We start from the raw sequence: 18,567 nt of genomic DNA, 5'->3' as shown, positions 1-18,567 counted from the left end.
TAAGGTCACAGCATCGTCGGCAAAGTCACGATCAGTAAATCTCTCTTCACCAATGGTCACCCTACAGATGCAGGACCCCACAACCCTGCCCAACACCCAGTCCATACAGGCATTAAACAGAGTAGGAGCAAGAACACACAGAATCAACTGGGAAGAACACAGAGGTTTTCCTTCCACTCTGCACGGCACTCACAGTACCAGTGTACAGGCCGGCCATGATGCCCAGCAACTTCGGGGGGATCCTGCAAAGTCTCAGGATGTCCCACAGGGCAACTCCATCAACTGAGTCAAATACTTTATGAAAATTGACAAAGGCTGCAAAGAATCTCTGCCGAAATTCACACTTGCGCTCCAAGAGAACCTTTAGTGTCAGGATATGGTAATTGGCAGATGTTTTAGGCATAAAACCAGACTGCTCCAGTCACTGACAGGGGAGCAAGTGATCACGGATACTGTTAAGGATGACCCTGGTAAGGATCTTATCTGGTATTGAAAACAGTGTTATCCCCCCGTAGTTGCCGCAATCCAGGCGATCACCCTTCCCTTTCCAGATAGGGACTGCAAGTCCCGTTTTCCAGTCAGTAGAGATAACACCTGACTCCCAAATGGAAGATTGCTTGCAATGCCAGGAGGACAGCCTTACCACCAGCCTGGAGAAGTTCACCTCGGATACCACAGATCCCTGTGGCCTTCCCTACCCTCAGCCACTTCACCACCCGTGTAATCTCAGTGAGATGGGGTGGTTCACAGCTGATTGGAGGATCAGCCTTGAGAACCGTGGACCCAGATATGTCCAACGTCCTAGCTGGAGGGTCAGCTTTAAACAGCTGATCAAAGTAGCTGGCCCATCGGGTCACAACCGCAGTGTCATCCATAAGGACCGTTCCATCACCCGCCCTGACTGCAAGTATCCGAGGAACAGATTCAGATTTGCGTGATGTTTCAATTCCTCTGTAAGCAGGACGTGGGTCACTAGACCACAGATGGTGCGTCACCTGCTCATAGATTCATCCAACAAATGCCTCCTTATCTGTCCTCAGAGCTCTCACAGCTGTCCTCCTCAGTTCCCGGTACAGACTGGAGTTACCACCAAGTCATGCACTGCGACTCCTCTCATTAACATCTAGGTTGCCCTGTGAGACAAAACACCTCCTTCTGGGAACACTGGCAACACCAACACAACCCTCGACAACCTTCAGGGTCTTATCACAGAAGGTCTCCCACATCCACATCACATTAGAGTCAGCAGTTGCACCCAAGTCTGCAAGTTCCTCACACAAGCTGCAAACTCATCAGAAACAGCTTGAACTTGGACTCTGGCCAAGTCTCCCCACCCCTACAAAAATAAATATATATTGAAGTATGAACCAAACCATGGCTCAAATATAATGAAGTGAAAGTTGTTAGAAAAATAATTCTAGGGCTGCTACTATCAATTAATCTGACTATTTTACAGATTCATTCATTAATCCAAACAATTAATTTTCTTCCTGAAAATAAAATTGACCATTTCATTTAAGAAGCCATAAGCACAAGTGAAGAAAGGGAGAGCTCAGCAACCACACCACCTTTTAAAAAAGCAGATATTGTGGTTAAACAAGGTAAAAAAAGACAGTGGCTGGCAGTGCTTTTTGCAGTTTAAAGTTTTCGGTAAATATACAGTAGTTTTAATTTTAATTTCAGTTCACGGATTATTATTTTTTTTTTTAATCTAGTGTTGTTTCAACTTTAGTTTACGATAAACATTGGTCCCACCAAGTCCAATGCACATGAACACAGACTGGCACCATCAAACAACACAGAATAAACTCAGATTGTAGCTTAAAAATTTTCTCAAACTTATTCAATGGAAATTCTAAGGTAGCAGGCAAACAACTTCATGGCTTTAATAATGAGTGCATTTAGCAGCTATAAGCAAAAAGATGTTAAAAACCTCCCTATACTAATTGGAAAAAACTTTAGTTATAAAGGGAATCGAAGCATTTTATAAATCAAAAAATGTAATTTTATGATAATGAAAAAAGAACGATACGTCAATTTAAAACATTGATTTTGACGCTTTTTCATCGTCGACTTATATATATATATATATATATATATATAACACAACACACACACACCTAAAGGATTATTAGGAACACCATACTAATACGGTGTTTGACCCCCTTTCGCCTTCAGAACTGCCTTAATTCTACGTGGCATTGATTCAACAAGGTGCTGAAAGCATTCTTTAGAAATGTTGGCCCATATTGATAGGATAGCATCTTGCAGTTGATGGAGATTTGTGGGATGCACATCCAGGGCACGAAGCTCCCGTTCCACCACATCCCAAAGATGCTCTATTGGGTTGAGATCTGGTGACTGTGGGGCCCATTGTAGTACAGTGAACTCATTGTCATGTTCAAGAAACCAATTTGAAATGATTCGAGCTTTGTGACATGGTGCATTATCCTGCTGGAAGTAGCCATCAGAGGATGGGTACATGGTGGTCATAAAGGGATGGACATGGTCAGAAACAATGCTCAGGTAGGCCGTGGCATTTAAACGATGCCCAATTGGCACTAAGGGGCCTAAAGTGTGCCAAGAAAACATCCCCCACACCATTACACCACCACCACCAGCCTGCACAGTGGTAACAACGCATGATGGATCCATGTTCTCATTCTGTTTACGCCAAATTCTGACTCTACCATTTGAATGTCTCAACAGAAATCGAGACTCATCAGACCAGGCAACATTTTTCCAGTCTTCAACAGTCTTGCAAATTGTAGCCTCTTTTTCCTATTTGTAGTGGAGATGAGTGGTACCCGGTGGGGTCTTCTGCTGTTGTAGCCCATTTGCCTCAAGGTTGTGCGTGTTGTGGCTTCACAAATGCTTTGCTGCATACCTCGGTTGTAACGAGTGGTTATTTCAGTCAAAGTTGCTCTTCTATCAGCTTGAATCAGTCGGCCCATTCTCCTCTGACCTCTAGCATCAACAAGGCATTTTCACCCACAGGACTGCTGCATACTGGATGTTTTCCCCTTTGCACACCATTCTTTGTAAACCCTAGAAATGGTTGTGCGTGAAAATCCCAGTAACTGAGCAGATTGTGAAATACTCAGACCGGCCCGTCTGGCACCAACAACCATGCCACGCTCAAAATTGCTTAAATCACCTTTCTTTCCCATTCTGACATTCAGTTTGGAGTTCAGGAGATTGTCTTGACCAGGACCACACCCCTAAATGCATTGAAGCAACTGCCATGTGATTGGTTGATTAGATAATTGCATTAATGAGAAATTGAACAGGTGTTCCTAATAATCCTTTAGGTGTGTGTGTGTGTGTGTGTGTGTGTGTGTGTGTGTATGTATGTATGTATAACATATTACACCTGCCAAGTGTGTGTGTCAGGTGACTTCCTAACCTTTTAAGTGCTTTTTCACTTAAGGGCCTGATGGGAGAACAGACCTACTCATGGTGAATTAAACAAATTTTAGTAATTTTACAGCAAATGGTAACCTTGATCAAAAATACAGAAATAAAAGGCTTAACAATATGCAGGGAATCATAGAATTTAAATCTACTAAGCCTGTACGCAACATATGGAGACTTCTAAACTCTAAACATGTTTTCATATATCTAACCATACTACTCTTTCTAGAAATGCATAATGGTTAACATAAATCAGTCAACACATCAATGATGGCCAATGTTTGTCAAAAATCAAGACATTAGTCCAATGTGTCAATCTTGGTTGATACAGCCTACTGATATATAGACTTTAGCCAAAGTTAGTAGTACCAAAGCTAAAGATAATTACTAAAATAAGAGATGAATGCACTGAAATCATTTCTCGTAGTGGAAGATGAGGAATTTCCTTGGGTCATGCACCACTTGGAACCTCACTACAATCTTTCAAGTCAGCACTACTTTATGATATCTCACCATCTGCATTATATGATGCAGCTGCTACACATATTCACAAGTAATGTGACTGACACCAGTCTCACTGCAAATTTGTGGAGCTCAGAGGTTAAATGGTTATGGGTAATTAGACAAAAAATGATCAGTTACCGATATTGGCCAAAATTTCCACATTGATGCATCACTAACTTACCTAATGATCCAACCTAGGCACTGTAGGGTGAGTTCCCTGAATTTTTTTGTCACTTATATTACATTTACATTGTACTTTAGCATTTAAATTCAGTGAAAACATGCAGATTTAGTTTCTAACTGTAATCTCAAATTGTACAACACTAAGAAAGACTGCCCACTGCATGTTCATGTTTTTCAATGTTTTTTAAACTTAACCAAATTTTAAATAAATGAAATTGCTAAACAAAAAGTTAATATACAGAAAATGAGTGAAACTACACACTTTCAGACTGACAATTCCATCACACAAAATTAACATTTACATTTATTTAGCAGAAGCTTTTGGCCAAATTGACATACAAGTGAGGTGTATGAACTGGTGTTAAGAGAAGCCTTGCTCAGAGGTCCAACAATGACATCATTCTGTCGACCCCTGGATTTGAACACATGGACCTTCTAAGACCTAACCAAAATTGCCACCAACCAAATCCTGTGAGAAGATAATCCATCAACTCTCTAACAACTTTGCCAGCACAAGATACTGAGGGGGGCTGGAGCCCATCTTATGCAGTCAAGTGCATAAGGTAGGCAAATACCTTAGACAGGATGCCAATCCATTGCAGGGCACACAGACAAATGCAAGGCAAATTCAAGACTGCAGTTCACCTAGGTGCACACCTGTGGACTACGGTAGTAAAACTAAAACACAGGGAGAACATGAAAGCTTGTGTTACGGACACACAGAAGGCCAGGATTCAAATGCCAAACCCAGAATACAAAGACAAACTATCCACCATTTTAATGTCAGCACAGAACATTTTACTTGCTTTAGTTTAAAGTCAGTAGGCATTAACATTTTTAAACTGAAAATCATAACAGCATTTTTTCGTTCTATTAACTGCTGAAACCTCACAAGAGGTCATAACACTCGGCATTGTCAGTCAGCACATAATGGAAATCGCACAAGTGACCATACCGAAAGCCATACTAACTCAAACTTGCATTGCAGCATGCACTGCTCACTTTATTACACCATTTCAATTTCAGTTGCACTTATCCATCTTCCACAAAGAATGATCTATAACCGTTTCATGGGGAGTCAGGGGTGCATCCTAGGAAATACAGGGCACAAGCCAGGGATCACCAGGACAGGAAGCCAATCAAGCAGACGGGAGAAACTCACAGACACACATACATGCATGAACAAATTTTACTGGAAATTTACACACCAGTTAAGCTAATGTTTTCCTGACCTGCACCAGGAAATGGGAGAACTGAAAAACCTACAGGAAAACAACTGGCCCTAGCTGTGTGGATGCGAGGCAACAGTGTGACCTGTCAGCCATAGTGCTGTTCAGAGGACGCAATTCAACAAGCAAACACAAGAGCACAAGATCTACAATTTAAATACTATGACTATAAATGATTACAACCATTACACTTTCTGACCCTACTCTCAAAGGATGAGAAATGAGTAATTATTATATAGTAATTAAAACTTCCATTTAAATATAACCCTTTTAAATAAATTTAAGATCCATGATTAAAAGTGGAATAATAAATGAAGCAGAATTCATGCAAAAGTTGCCAAGTAGGGACATTTTTTACAGTCGAAATTCTTCCATTTTTAAAAGGTAACAGTTGGACACTTTACATTCTTATGTAATATACAGTATACTGCATTATTAGAAACATACAGCAAAATAAAGTGAGAAAATGTTTTAAAAATACCCAAGTGATTTTTGTACAAGTACATCAGTAGGCTACTTCCAAATGATTTTTGAAACCTGATAAAGAACCATATTGTTCCATTCTTACACAGAAATGTTTATTTATTAAAATCTATTCAGATGTGACTGAAAAAAAATAATTCCAAACAATACAACCTCTCTTCAAAGTGTTTGAATTTAACAATTACTGCAGTTATTCCCATTTCAGCAAATGTTAGTCATGGAAAAAAAACCCTTTCCACTGCTGACAAGTTACTGTCAATGTATCTGTGTTTAACAGCACTTCTGAAACATCACTAAATCTAAAGCAACTCAATAACATAAGACACTTAAAAAAAAAACACAGAAGTCTAGAAATGGCAGGCATTGCTGCAAAACATGTTGCACAATAAGAACAACATGTGGAATTGATAAGGCACCAGAAAAACAAAAATCCAGTGGATCGTCTACAGAAAACACCCTCAACCGCAAGCGCCCCCAAAAAGTTAAAACAACAATAATAATAATTTTAAAAAACCGCACGGTTCAGAGCTCATACATAGTGCCATGCAACAACTGCACTTTCATTTCCTTATCCCGCAATTAATAATAACACCTCATACGCTAATATCTGCAAAAATCATTTGATCGAAGTACAAAATGCACTTCCCTTTAGAACTCGATACAGTGTTACTATTCAACACTAGGGTCGAGCAATGAAAATTTTCTTATTGTTTGCCATCCAGTGTAAAGTAATATTGAATAGAGAATACTATCCTTTCGGTTTTTTGCGCATGTGTCAACATTACTGGTAAATTTTCATACCAAGAAACATTTAACATTAGCACTGGTCGTGCGTCATTTACGTAAAGTTAATTAAAACAATTATACAGCATTTCATGGACTTATTTCATACAATTCAGTCACTCACCTTCCGAGCTTATCTCCGATTTCGTAATGTTCCTCCACATTCTCCTGATTGAACACGGTCATGTTCATGAGCGCTTCCTGGTCCCGGGATCACAAAACCAACTCTTAGCAGTGCCTTTCTGTCAATATCCCCATATTTTGTGGTGGTCATCGGTCATATCTGGCCTAGGAAAGGGGCGACAACGATTCGGCGAAATGTACTCTTAGCAAGAGGATATCAACATTGAAGCCCAACTTACTTGTTCCCCAGTAGAATCAAATCTTTGAATTACCACCACTCGCCTCTTACACTCAACGACTTCGGTGTAAAAAAACGGCAAGCGTGGTTTTTGCAGATCAGCCGAAGCTGTTTTACCCGCTCCATTCGTACACGGGAAGCACTCGAAGAATACAACAGCGCCCGGCTAACAGGTTTAAGCTTTGCGTTGCCTAGAGAACACAACTGTACCTCCGTGAGCGTTTTACGGCACTCGGAAAATATCTTTTCTCAGTATACCTAAATTATTGTATTCCCCGGTTCCAAACAGCCGCTATCATAGCACGTGGACACAACATGTATTTTTTACCTTTTAAAAATCAAAACCTATACAGGTGATTAAGTCAGTCTGGCCTTTTCCCTCAATTCACAAAAAAAGAGCAGAGATATAAATGGACCCGAACAGGAAGACGACACCGTAAAAAACAGAACATACCTTTAAATCTCCACGACCTGTCTGGATATCCTAAGTGCCCAGTCAGACGACTGTTTAACAAACTGACTGTTTATTTAATTATTTTTTTTACTGCGACGTTTAATGTTGCAGGAAATGGAAGGATTGTAACAATGCACTTGCGGCGCGTCTCCTGTGAAATGTTACACACCGTGCTGTTTGGTCTCAAGGAGGCAGCAAAGTGCGCTTTCCTCGCATCGCGAATTACGCCACCACTATGTGCCACATCCTGGCGTTAATTAAACAAAGAAAACTAGAATAACGCGTCTGGAATGGGGCGTTAACGACATTAAAGGTAGTGGCTAATTAACTAGAACGACAATTTCCCTGGTATAAGAGCGGTATTGCTATGCCATTGTGTGGAGGATAACGTTTAACTTTGCTGTAAGGTGAATCACTACATTTATTTTTATGATTCAAATTCATCAGTAGCCTACAGTAATGTGTTTAGCTATTCGTTTACTCACACTGTAGATTTAAGGCTGGGTTGAATATTACCCTCAATAATGCCGACGTCTACCAATAGAGAATTAAAATGTAAGCGGAGTTCCTTAAAATGATTTAATGAAAGACAGTTGCTGATTAAAAAAAGTTTATGAGCAGAATAATTATCATATTTTGACCACATTTTTCACCTTTTATTTTGTTTGGGTACTTTGGTTTCCTCCCACAATCCAAAATATGCTTTTAAGTTAATTGGTGTAAATGGTGGCTGTCTGCCCTGCAGGGCCAGTCCAAGTCCTTGTGGTGCCCTAAGCGAGCATTGCCCCCAGCTCCCGCACCCATCCCCACAACAGCTACAGCCAATGCCAAAATAAAAAATAAATATATGCAGAGAATACTACAGTTGGGGGTCATAACATCTGTAATTGCTTGTCCTGTTCAAGGTTGGTGGGGTCTGGAGCCTATCCTAGTGGCTATGGGTACACAGACACACACACAGAGCTTTGTAATTACATATTTGTGGGGACTCCCCATTCATTTGTATGGGGAAAACTCTAATCACATCATAACAACCTTAACCCCTACCCAACCCTAACCTTAACCATAAGTGATGAAAGAAATACAAGACTTTTGGCATTTTTACTTTTTTGATTGCATCCCCACAAAGTAATATATACCTAAATATATACACACACCCACATATTGCGCCTGTACCCACCGGCATAGGCACCAGACACCCTCCAACCCTAAACAGGAGAAATGGTTTCAGAAAATGGATGGATGGTTTATGATTGGGGTAAAATCAGCTTCATGTTCATCTCATTCAATCTTATTCAAATATCTGCTGGATTCAAATAGCTGCTGGATTCCGTAAGCAGTGTAATCAATTATTGAAACAAGTAATGTGCATAGCAACATAAAATTAGCCAATCACCATCCTTGAATCAGATGCCTAAAGAGCAATAAATTTAACACCCCTAGCAGAGTCCTGGGCATTTGCTGGGGTGCCAGACCATAATGGGCGCACTAGGAGGGCTGCAATAGTACTGCTTAGTCGCCTTGGGCCGCCATCTTGGCGCAACCATATTCAGTACACTTCATACGGCGACACAAAATAACTTTATAAAAGCAAAAGAAATAAAAATGAAATAAAAGCCAACAATATAAAGAAAGAAAATGGATATTACTGCCTGTGACCCACATACTTTGAAAGTAACACGGTTAAGAGCCGCCCCCTGTCTGTTATTAGGGTACACATTTATTATATTATATTTCTTTTTGCTTTCCTCTCTTGATGTCCTTGATGATGAGATGACAGTCTGCTGTCTCAAGTTCGCTGCTAGTGCCCAGTTAGTGTTGCCTCTGTCATACATGGTGGCTGGTTTGCTTAACTTGAAAGCTTAAGAACGGCCTTTAGAATATGTTTCTAGCTGGAATTTTTAAAGATTCAGAAATCAGTTCTGCAATAATAAATTTAATCATTTATTAATCTGTTGATGTTTAATGCTAATGAAATAATTACTGACTGTTTCTCAGAGCACTGGTATCCTGCAGTTTGTGTTACATTGTATTGGGATGGTTACTGAAACTGACTGAATACGGCACAAACAGCCCCACCTAGAATATTTTTCAGCAGCCGACACTGGTGCCAACCCATTGCAGGGCACACTGACACACTATTCACTCACACACGCACACCTATGTGCAATTTCATAACTCAAATTAATGCTGAACTATTCCAAAAAAATGAGTGAAAGACAGCACACAATGACAGCATTTTAAGTTAATTTTTCCCCAAACGACTCAAAGAATTCATTTTCTGTAAATTCTTAAAATTGAAAAGGAAAACACATGAACATACACACATTATAGTATGCAAAACAAATGGAGTACCAAAGCATTGTTCAAGAAACTTGAAAATTATCGATACATTTTTCAAAATAGTTACCATTAGTCTTCATAACAGGGTCACAAGCACAAAGCATTTGGTTAACGAGTTTCAGCAGGACTCACCCAACATGTCTTTCCAGCTCATCTGCAGCTATTTGCAGAGTGTGTTTGTGTGACTTTTCTGCCCAGTTCACCCCATTCTGTTTCTAAAGGATTGAGGTCTGGAGACTGGGCAATGCCACAGATACAGATGGCACACACTCACCATCTCTACATCTAACCAATACACAGTGGGTGAACCTTAATATGTCAAATGTCATGCCATAACACCAAATTCCACTCATGTTAACAGACAAGTGTATACAAGTTAAAGCACAGACAATTGTGGCTGCAAGCAGGTATACTCAGTTTTTGACAAGTCCTGTGTAACTAATATAAACTGACCAAGCTCAGGAAAAAGAACAGAATGTGATCCACATTAAAGCCCTGTTTTACTAATCAGTACTGGTTCCATTTTTGCCAAACATATATTTTTCTTCCCTTTAATCCTAATGCATGCATGTACAAAGATTATTATTCTACATTAGACCATAGAAAACTAAATCTTTAGGTGAATGGATATCACCAAATGTTGTTTTAAATAATTTGTAAAATGTCAAAAATTTTAAACCATATATCTGAAAGTGGCACTTTGACCAAAATTCACATAATAAAATCTGAAATGTTAAAAGAAGACAATGGTTTCATTCAACAATGAACTGTAGTAATTATAATGGCATTGTTGATGTTTAAATACATTTTATTATTTATGAAATCTAACCACTAGAGGGCCCTCACTCTTACAGTTTTTCTTGATTGCTTTGGCACATTTCATGAAACCTGCATAACATTCTCAAGACTAAGAGCATTTATCAAAACAGTTCATGCATATACTGTAGCACAACACTATGGTTTAGCTGCAAAAGCCTGTAACTTACCCAAAATAATTAACTCATGTCTGAAAAGCAAATAATTCCTCCAATGAATTAGTCAGTGCCACCAAAATGAGAAGTACAATAAGCATTGTTTTAACCATGAGAGTCAAAATGCTTACATATATTGCCAGTGTCAATGTAAGTATGTCAGTGTAAGTACGCTCATGAGCACCGTAATTCTGAATGATACTCAGTTCCCACTTTCTCATTGTCACAGACTGATAATTTTCCCTTAATTGTTTTGCATGTGGTGGCTAACACGATTGTACAAATCCATTTGTACATATATACTAAATCATTTGGAAATTTGCAGGAAGCAATGAGAAATGATGTTCTGACATTGTGGTGTGGGGATCACACTTGTTCTTTAGCAACTGTTAATTATCATTTGAGAAATGCTGCAGAACAATCGAGAAAATCTGTATTAATAATAATAATAATAATAATAATAATAATAATAATAATAATATCAGCCACTTCATTAGGAACAATTGCTTATTCATGCAAATATCGACTCAGCAAAAAAATAATAAAATCATGCAGATTCAGGTCAAGGTTCAATTGACTTCAAATGAAATATATCCAGAAATATATTTATTGAAATAAATACAGTTTATAAAGTAAAATCATATCAAAAAACAGGAAAGTTGATTCATTTTAAATGCAGCATTTAACATTTGCACTGAAAAATTCTTAAAAAAAAAAAGAAAAAAAACAAAACACCCAAGTCACATTTTGCTACAAATTTAATGGATTCATCAACGTTACTTTGAGTAATATCTACCCTGTACATTTAAAGATTTAAAGCTACTCAGTGACTGAGGTACCATGGTCCACAGAAATATCTGGTAAAAACCTGCAAGGAGCCTTCAAATAGTAGATTGATCAGCTACTTATAGCTCTTACTGAAGACTGTTGTGCCGCAGGCATGCAGAAATCCACGAAACTTTGGCGGGAGGCAATGATCTCGCCATGTGCAGCTGCAGGGCCGCCCATGAGGAATGCAGACAAGACGCGACTGGTGGCTGCTGATTACCACAGGCAGGGGGCAAGGCTGCCTCCCTCAGCACCACTTAAAAGTGTGTTGTGGGCAGACCGAAAGTACACTGGGAGTGGGCGGCTTGTGGGTGGGGGGGTGATTTCCAACCACTGTTATTATAGATTTGATTTTTTTAAAACTTTTTTTAAGTGATTATTTTTTATATTTATATTTTTTTATTTAAAGTTTTTCTTTTGTAAATTGATTAGATAATCCCATATGAACACACAGTGCACGTTATGTACTAATGCCCTCAAAACAGATAAAATTATTAATGGTAAACAAATCATGACTAAATAGTATTCAAAACAGTAATGGAAAATGTTTGACGTTTGTTTTTACTTGATTTCAGAAAGTTTCAATAGCAGTTTTTCTAGTTTGCATTTAGTTGTAGTTTTTTTTATTTCTGTATCTCTTTTTTTGTTGTTGACGATAATAACCCCGCTCCCAAAATGGCTGAAAGCCGCTCCACATTGCTGACAACCCATCCCTGAGCCATGCCTACTCCTTACCCTGACGACACCCCCTGCCTGCATCCATCCCACCTTTCCCCATATCTCTGAATATAAACACCCTGCCTGGGGCTTTCCACCGCTGTCTAGCTTCTGTGAGTGTCTGTGCCTGTCACACTGGTGGAGGATGTGGGTATGAATGAAAGCAGATGTTGACATGAGGGAGCCATGAAAGGCTCTTAGAGGGAGGGTCAGAGAGTGGAGAAAAGACAATGGAAGAGACAGTGTTTGGATAGAACATCCTGCCTAAACACACAGCATAGTTGGGGGAGGGTCATGCCAGTGACTGACAGGCAAATCCATCCAGGGCAGCATCTCCAGGACCCACAGGTGCCGGCTGCTCCCACCGGTTGGCAAGGGGGTGTGCTCGTTGCAGCACCCTGGACAGCGGGCACCTGTTGGGATTTCAGGACCATTCTTCTGGAGACCTGCCAACAATGCGGCCTTGAAGTTAACCCTGACAAACCAGGGATTGAGACAGATAGTCTCTCCAGTTGCAGATGCCTGCCTGAAACCAGTGCTCTCTTCATAAAGAAGACTCACTTGGGCATGTCGTGGGAGTCGTTTAGGACATTGCTGCCTGAAACTCTCATTATAGTTGTGACTTTTTTCAAGGCCTACACCTTTCTACTGACACTGTCGTCCTTCTTTTCTGTTCTTCATTTCCCTGGTCGAGGAGGAGCTGATACATAGTGCGGACATCAGCGATCACCTCCATGTGGGCCTGGAGATTATCCAACGTGTCACTGATCATGACGCTGGAGTAACTCCCAGACTGGATGCTAGTCCATCACAGGGCACATATACATGCAATTTAGTGATGCTGATTAGCATAATTGCAAATCTTTGCACTGAAGGAAGTTACCGATATAACATGGGGAGAAAATGCAAACTCTACACATACATAGTAGAGGTGGACCCCCATCCCAAAAACGCCCCCCATGGATAACCACTGTGCTACCCACACACACATATCCAATCTGAGCTACCATTGCGCAAAATAACTATGCCTGTATTAATCTCATGGGAAAACAGCATTTCATAAATGCAAAGATTTTTTAGAAGCATACCAAGTATCATTTCATGTCTGAGCAAGACTTTCCAGCAAAGTTTCTATTATGGTTTCCAGTGACAATGTTTGCTGCTTCACACTAATTTGCTAGCTCATATGCTGCATTTTCCATCTACCCAATTTCTAAACCTCTTATCCAGTACCAGGGGTGGAGAGCAATGAAGCACATTTTTTTGAGTATCTGTATTTTACTTGAGTATCAGTAATTTTGGAAACTTTTGATTTTTAACTGCACTACATTTGAAAAACAAATATTATACTTTTACTCCACTACAATTCTATGAAGGTTCCCGTAACACATTACTTAGAAGCATTGCTTTGAAGTCAGGGGACAAATTTTCTTTTCTAAAATGTGATATTGTGTTTGTCATGGGAAATAAAGCAATCACAGTAAACTACTCCTATACTGTCAGTCATGTTGCTTTCGGGCAGTTAAAAGCTTAGAGGTGTATAACTGGGTTGGCTGGGCTGTTTTATTTATTTTTTATTTTCTGAGGAGGTTGCATCTACAACAATTCCTGAACGCGCGCGCACATACACACACACACACACACACACACACACACACTGCCAGAGCTGTGTCAGAACATTACCATTGTGTTTTGTGTGGGTCAGGGGGTCGGGGGGTGAAAACAACAATAGCTGCTCTTTTGTCGATGTAATTGTGTCTCTATATAGGTAGACTTCATACCATACTGTATTCCACAAGCATTTTATTCTACACGTTCTGAAAGCAAGTCAGTGCATTTAGTAGGTTTTTTCACAGTCATTCGGTTCTTTAAAGGCATTGTGCCAATAATACAACAATTTGTTGACATTATAAAGCAAATGTACTTTTGAATACTTAGGTATTTTTAAAAGCAAGTACTCCAGTACTTTAACTCAAGTAAAAATTTGACTGAACAACTTTCACTTGTACTGGAGTAATATTTGGCCAGCATTATCTATACTGTAACTCAGCTAATGGACTTGTGAACTTTGTCCACCTCTGTCCAGTACGGAGCTGCAGTAACATATTTTCATATGTAAGTCATTATTAGATTTCCTTACTGAGAACTTCTTTTTAAAATAAATATTAAACAGAAGAATTGAATTACCAAAACTAGGTGCAGGTTTGTGTTGTTTTCATGTGAATTCTTTCATTAAAATGTGATTGTGTTTTAGAATAGTTTCATGGTCACATGAGACCAGTGCCTGATTTTCAGGCACATTCATCATTGCTCGGGGGCTGTTCTGTACCAAGTAAGTTTTAGCCTTGTTTTATAGTCTGTATTAGATCTACGCGTACCCATTAGTGCAAATGGTCAAGCTAGGCTTATTTTGCCACTCACACACTATGGGCAAATTAGAGACAAACGGTCCCTTATCAGAAGAAATACCATTTAAATGTAATGCTTTTTCAATTTGGACAGGCACGTGGGGACATTTTTGCACTGATTAGCAAATTACTGCTCTATGAACTAGTTCAGTTTGGACTGTCTAAAATCTCACCAGTAACCTAGAATATAAAAACTTCATCAACTCCTAACTGACAACTTTCTCAATCAGCCTGGAAAGAATCTTTAGTAACTAAGCAAGATATCACACACTGTAAAGAGGAAGTGAGACTGCTGAGAGAACATGAAAAATTCAGTTATATTTTTGGAACCCAAACATCTGACCCCTCCCTCCATAGGGAAACATATTTGTTGTTTTGCCAGTTGTTTTAAGGTTTTATTTTTATGTCAATATTGTGTAGCTTACACACAAAAAATGTAACCCGCTAAATATCAAAGTCTACCATCTGGGAAATAACACTGAAGGGTTAGATATGAGACTGACTTGCCCTTTTATTTCCCATAGAACCTCAGAAGAGTTTCACCAAGAAAATCATAGCAAGAGTATTATGTCATTTTTTGCTACAAATTGTTCAAACACGTCATTACGTTTTATCTGAAAACTGCTGAACTTCCCTGCATCATTTGATGCGACATGATGGAATGAATAATTCACATATACACAAAATCAAATGTTATAAGGAAATTTTCAGAATATTCCTCCACAGGCATCTTTTCTTTTGATCGTATCTACATCTGATCATTTTAAGGATTTTTTTTCTCATATTTTGCTCTGTGGAGAGTGAATCCCCTTGTATTATGTTATATTTTTATAGATTACATTTATTTAGCAGACAGTTTCATCCAAAGTAAAGTACAATTGAGAAAGGAGGAATTGGAGTTAAGGGCTCAATGGTGAAACCACTCTGCAGACCATGGGACTTAAACTGGTGACCATCTGATCACAGGCATGGATTCCTAATCCATTACCCAGTGAATGTACATTGAAATTTGCACATACTTACAGTACCTTTAAACAGTATCTTACCCTTGAGCTGAAGTTTCCCTTGCAGCTGAGTCATAAAACAAAACATATAGAGAATATGTGACAGAAAATATGTGCAGCAAACTATCAAACACATATCACCAAGCTGACACAGTTCTTGGGAAACGGGTAAACTTCATCATGTATTAAGCAAGACAGAAACATGCGTATAAGAAAGTACCTTTTATTGGTACTGATACTGATGCTTTATATATGGGCCTGAGGGTTTGAGAACAATGAATGCACCAACACTCCTTTTAATAATTTGTATATACTGGTGATTTTCCCATAATTAAAAAATGATGTTATGATATTACCTATTAGGGAATTGAATACTGTAGTTCACAATGGAATAATATTAATTCTACCGAAAAAAAAAAGTGCCCATTCAAAATTTATTATCTGGTTTTGTTTTAATCACATAGACATTTATTAAGAAATGAGAAGGTCTGACGAGACACGTTATCATCAGCATCATTATCTAAAGTTAAAGTAGTAGATAAAGTAAATAATTAACCAGAAGTAGTTTTTAGATTGCTAGTGGAGATGCCAAGAATGGCTTATGTGATTAGTACACTAATCCTTAGACGGAAGCTGTTCTTACAGTTTTTCTTGTAGTCACAGTTTGACTGGAAATGAGAGCTTTGATCATGATAATCCCAGAATTCACAACTCCAATCAAAGCATTGAAGTAGCTCACAGGGAAGCTAAAGGATGGGAATGGCTAGGAAACATTGCTACATTTCATTTTTAAAAAATTGACAGGTGGCTCCAGAGGATAAAATTTTCACAATGTCAGAGGAGCATAAATTTACCATATCATTTGAAAGTGAAACATGGTGGTGCAAAAACAGATAAGCCGACTGACAAATATCTGGCAGCTACAATTCGTGAATATGCGGTAAGTCAACCCATCTCTGATGGAATGCTAGTAACTGTAGGTCTTTCAACATTATTCAGGGTGTAGGCCTTCTGAACACAATTAGATTGGCCAGCTTCAACATTACATACACATTTCCAACATGAGGGACTGTTACTCCATGGATAAAGGATTTATACATAATGAAAAACCAAACAAGTTGGAGCAACTTGCAAAAGCACTGATAGGTCACTGCTAGACGTCATTTAGAAACCAGCTACCTCAATGTAACAGCTGTAAATGATTCTCAAAGGGGACAAACATTTTGCAGGGGAGTGTGCTAAACATTATACTGATGTCACAACAGGATACGAAATCCATCCACAACACAAAATCCATGGGAAAATATTAACAGTAGGAACAGACAATGAGTGCAATGTGGTGGGTCAAACCAGACTCGTGCCCTACGAACACATGCCATAAATTGTCCGTCATAACTGCTTTTTGTGGCTGTGGAGTAGAAAGTAGACTGAAATGCAAAAAGGCTGGATATACATTTCATTTGATCAGCTAATGCAGTCAAACTGAGAAGGCAACAGTGTGAGATGGGACAAAAAAAAAAGAGCTTCTCATTCAGGATGTGCCCACAAGATGGTAATCTACTTGTCAATGATGGCATAACTGATAAGAAATAAGGAAACCATACAAAAAACCATCACCTACTAAAGAATCACTCCAGCAATTATGAATTTGAAAAAGTGAGATGTTGGAAAGCATCTTTGACTTTGCAAGTAAGTCAGAACTTCATAATGTAACATCCTACCAACCTGCCCCTGCTGTTTCGCCATAGTGTCGCTCTAATGAGTTACACCTGTTATGTATTAGTCTTACCTCCCATTCCTGCCCTTGTGTAATGCCTCCAGCTGCCTGACGTTTAGCTCCCTTCATTAGTCTTTGTATAAAGGTGCTTCCCATTCCTGTGTTCCCCAGTCCTGGCATTGATGTTGTTAGTCTTGTTGTCATTGTCTGTGCTCCCTTGTGCGCCACTTTTTCCCGCTGCCTTTGTGAGTAGAATAAACCCATCCTGTTATTGCTCTGTTTCCTGCTCTTGTTTTGTCCCACACCCTCACAACACATAACCCATCATTTTAATGCTGTCAGTATCTTTAGAAATCTAGTAAGCATTTTATTAATTTACATTTTTGGAGTGCAGGTCTATTTTATAAGGCAATAAAAAGTCGTTTTAAGATCAGCATGATTTTAACTGATTTAAATCCATCTTGCACAAAGCAGAAATTCTACCCATTCACCTACTGCTATTCGCTGGTTGCTTAAAATGATTAATCGGATTGTCAGGCTTACAGAATATTAAAATTCCATAACATTAATTCAATTCTCCAACATTTAAAATAAGAATCAAAACTGACATTGTAATTGCTTTAAATGCAGCTTCAGTTACCAGTGCTGCCTATGGCCAGATCAGATCTCTAATCTGAACTGTCCTTCATACTTACTTAATTATCTTCCATTTTGGTCATTTATCCTCCATGCTTTTAGCTTGTTACTATCCCTATCACAGTATTTTCTTTCATTAAACAACTGAGATGTACTTTTTTTTCTTTATGGGAACAATGACTGTTCTGTCTGGGACCACTTTTCTCCCCTTAACACACGAGATGCATTTGCTGAGAGAGAGAACCACCATCACAGCTGAAAGGAGTCAGGTTTCCTCCATGAACTCATTGATAAACTTTACATTCCAACTTGTTACCTGAATAAATATCAGATTTGTGCCAGTCCCCTTGGATAGGCTCAGAATGTCATATTCAAAATCATCTTTAGTCCAGACAATCTAATGTGCTGTATATGGAGGCTGAAGATCAGGGGTTACCAGAGAACTCAGGGATCTCTAATACAATAAGGGTTTACAGCTGCTGGTAGGTTAAAATGTCAGGTTTAAAAGCTCACAGAGCATAGCTGTTCATGC

The 18,567-nt window shown here is 39.0% G+C and overlaps 1 protein-coding gene across 5 annotated transcripts in view; it reads right to left on the bottom strand.

Annotated features, from left to right (window-relative positions):
* Positions 1–9,974, bottom strand: part of LOC111848585 (death-associated protein kinase 1-like) — a 41,453-nt gene extending 31,479 nt beyond the window's left edge. Inside the window, exons 1-2 of one of the 5 annotated variants that reach the window (XM_023820728.2) lie at positions 9,887–9,974; positions 6,721–6,884 (exon numbers count right to left, since the gene is read on the bottom strand). In XM_023820728.2, coding sequence (XP_023676496.1) covers positions 6,721–6,788 — 68 coding nt within the window. In that variant the 5' untranslated portion in view covers positions 6,789–6,884; positions 9,887–9,974. Of the gene's footprint in view, positions 1–6,720; positions 6,885–6,958; positions 7,126–7,285; positions 7,305–7,411; positions 7,633–9,886 lie in introns of those variants that run through there. The other 4 variants (XM_023820725.2, XM_023820727.2, XM_072708923.1 and 1 more) reach the window with 4 other exon arrangements.
* Between the last annotated feature and the right edge of the window lie 8,593 nt (positions 9,975–18,567).

Source organism: Paramormyrops kingsleyae, chromosome 2 (genome assembly GCF_048594095.1).
Source record: "Paramormyrops kingsleyae isolate MSU_618 chromosome 2, PKINGS_0.4, whole genome shotgun sequence".
Taxonomy (NCBI): domain Eukaryota; kingdom Metazoa; phylum Chordata; class Actinopteri; order Osteoglossiformes; family Mormyridae; genus Paramormyrops; species Paramormyrops kingsleyae.
Note: the sequence above shows the minus strand (reverse complement) of the source record. Positions and strands in the feature narration are given on the sequence as shown.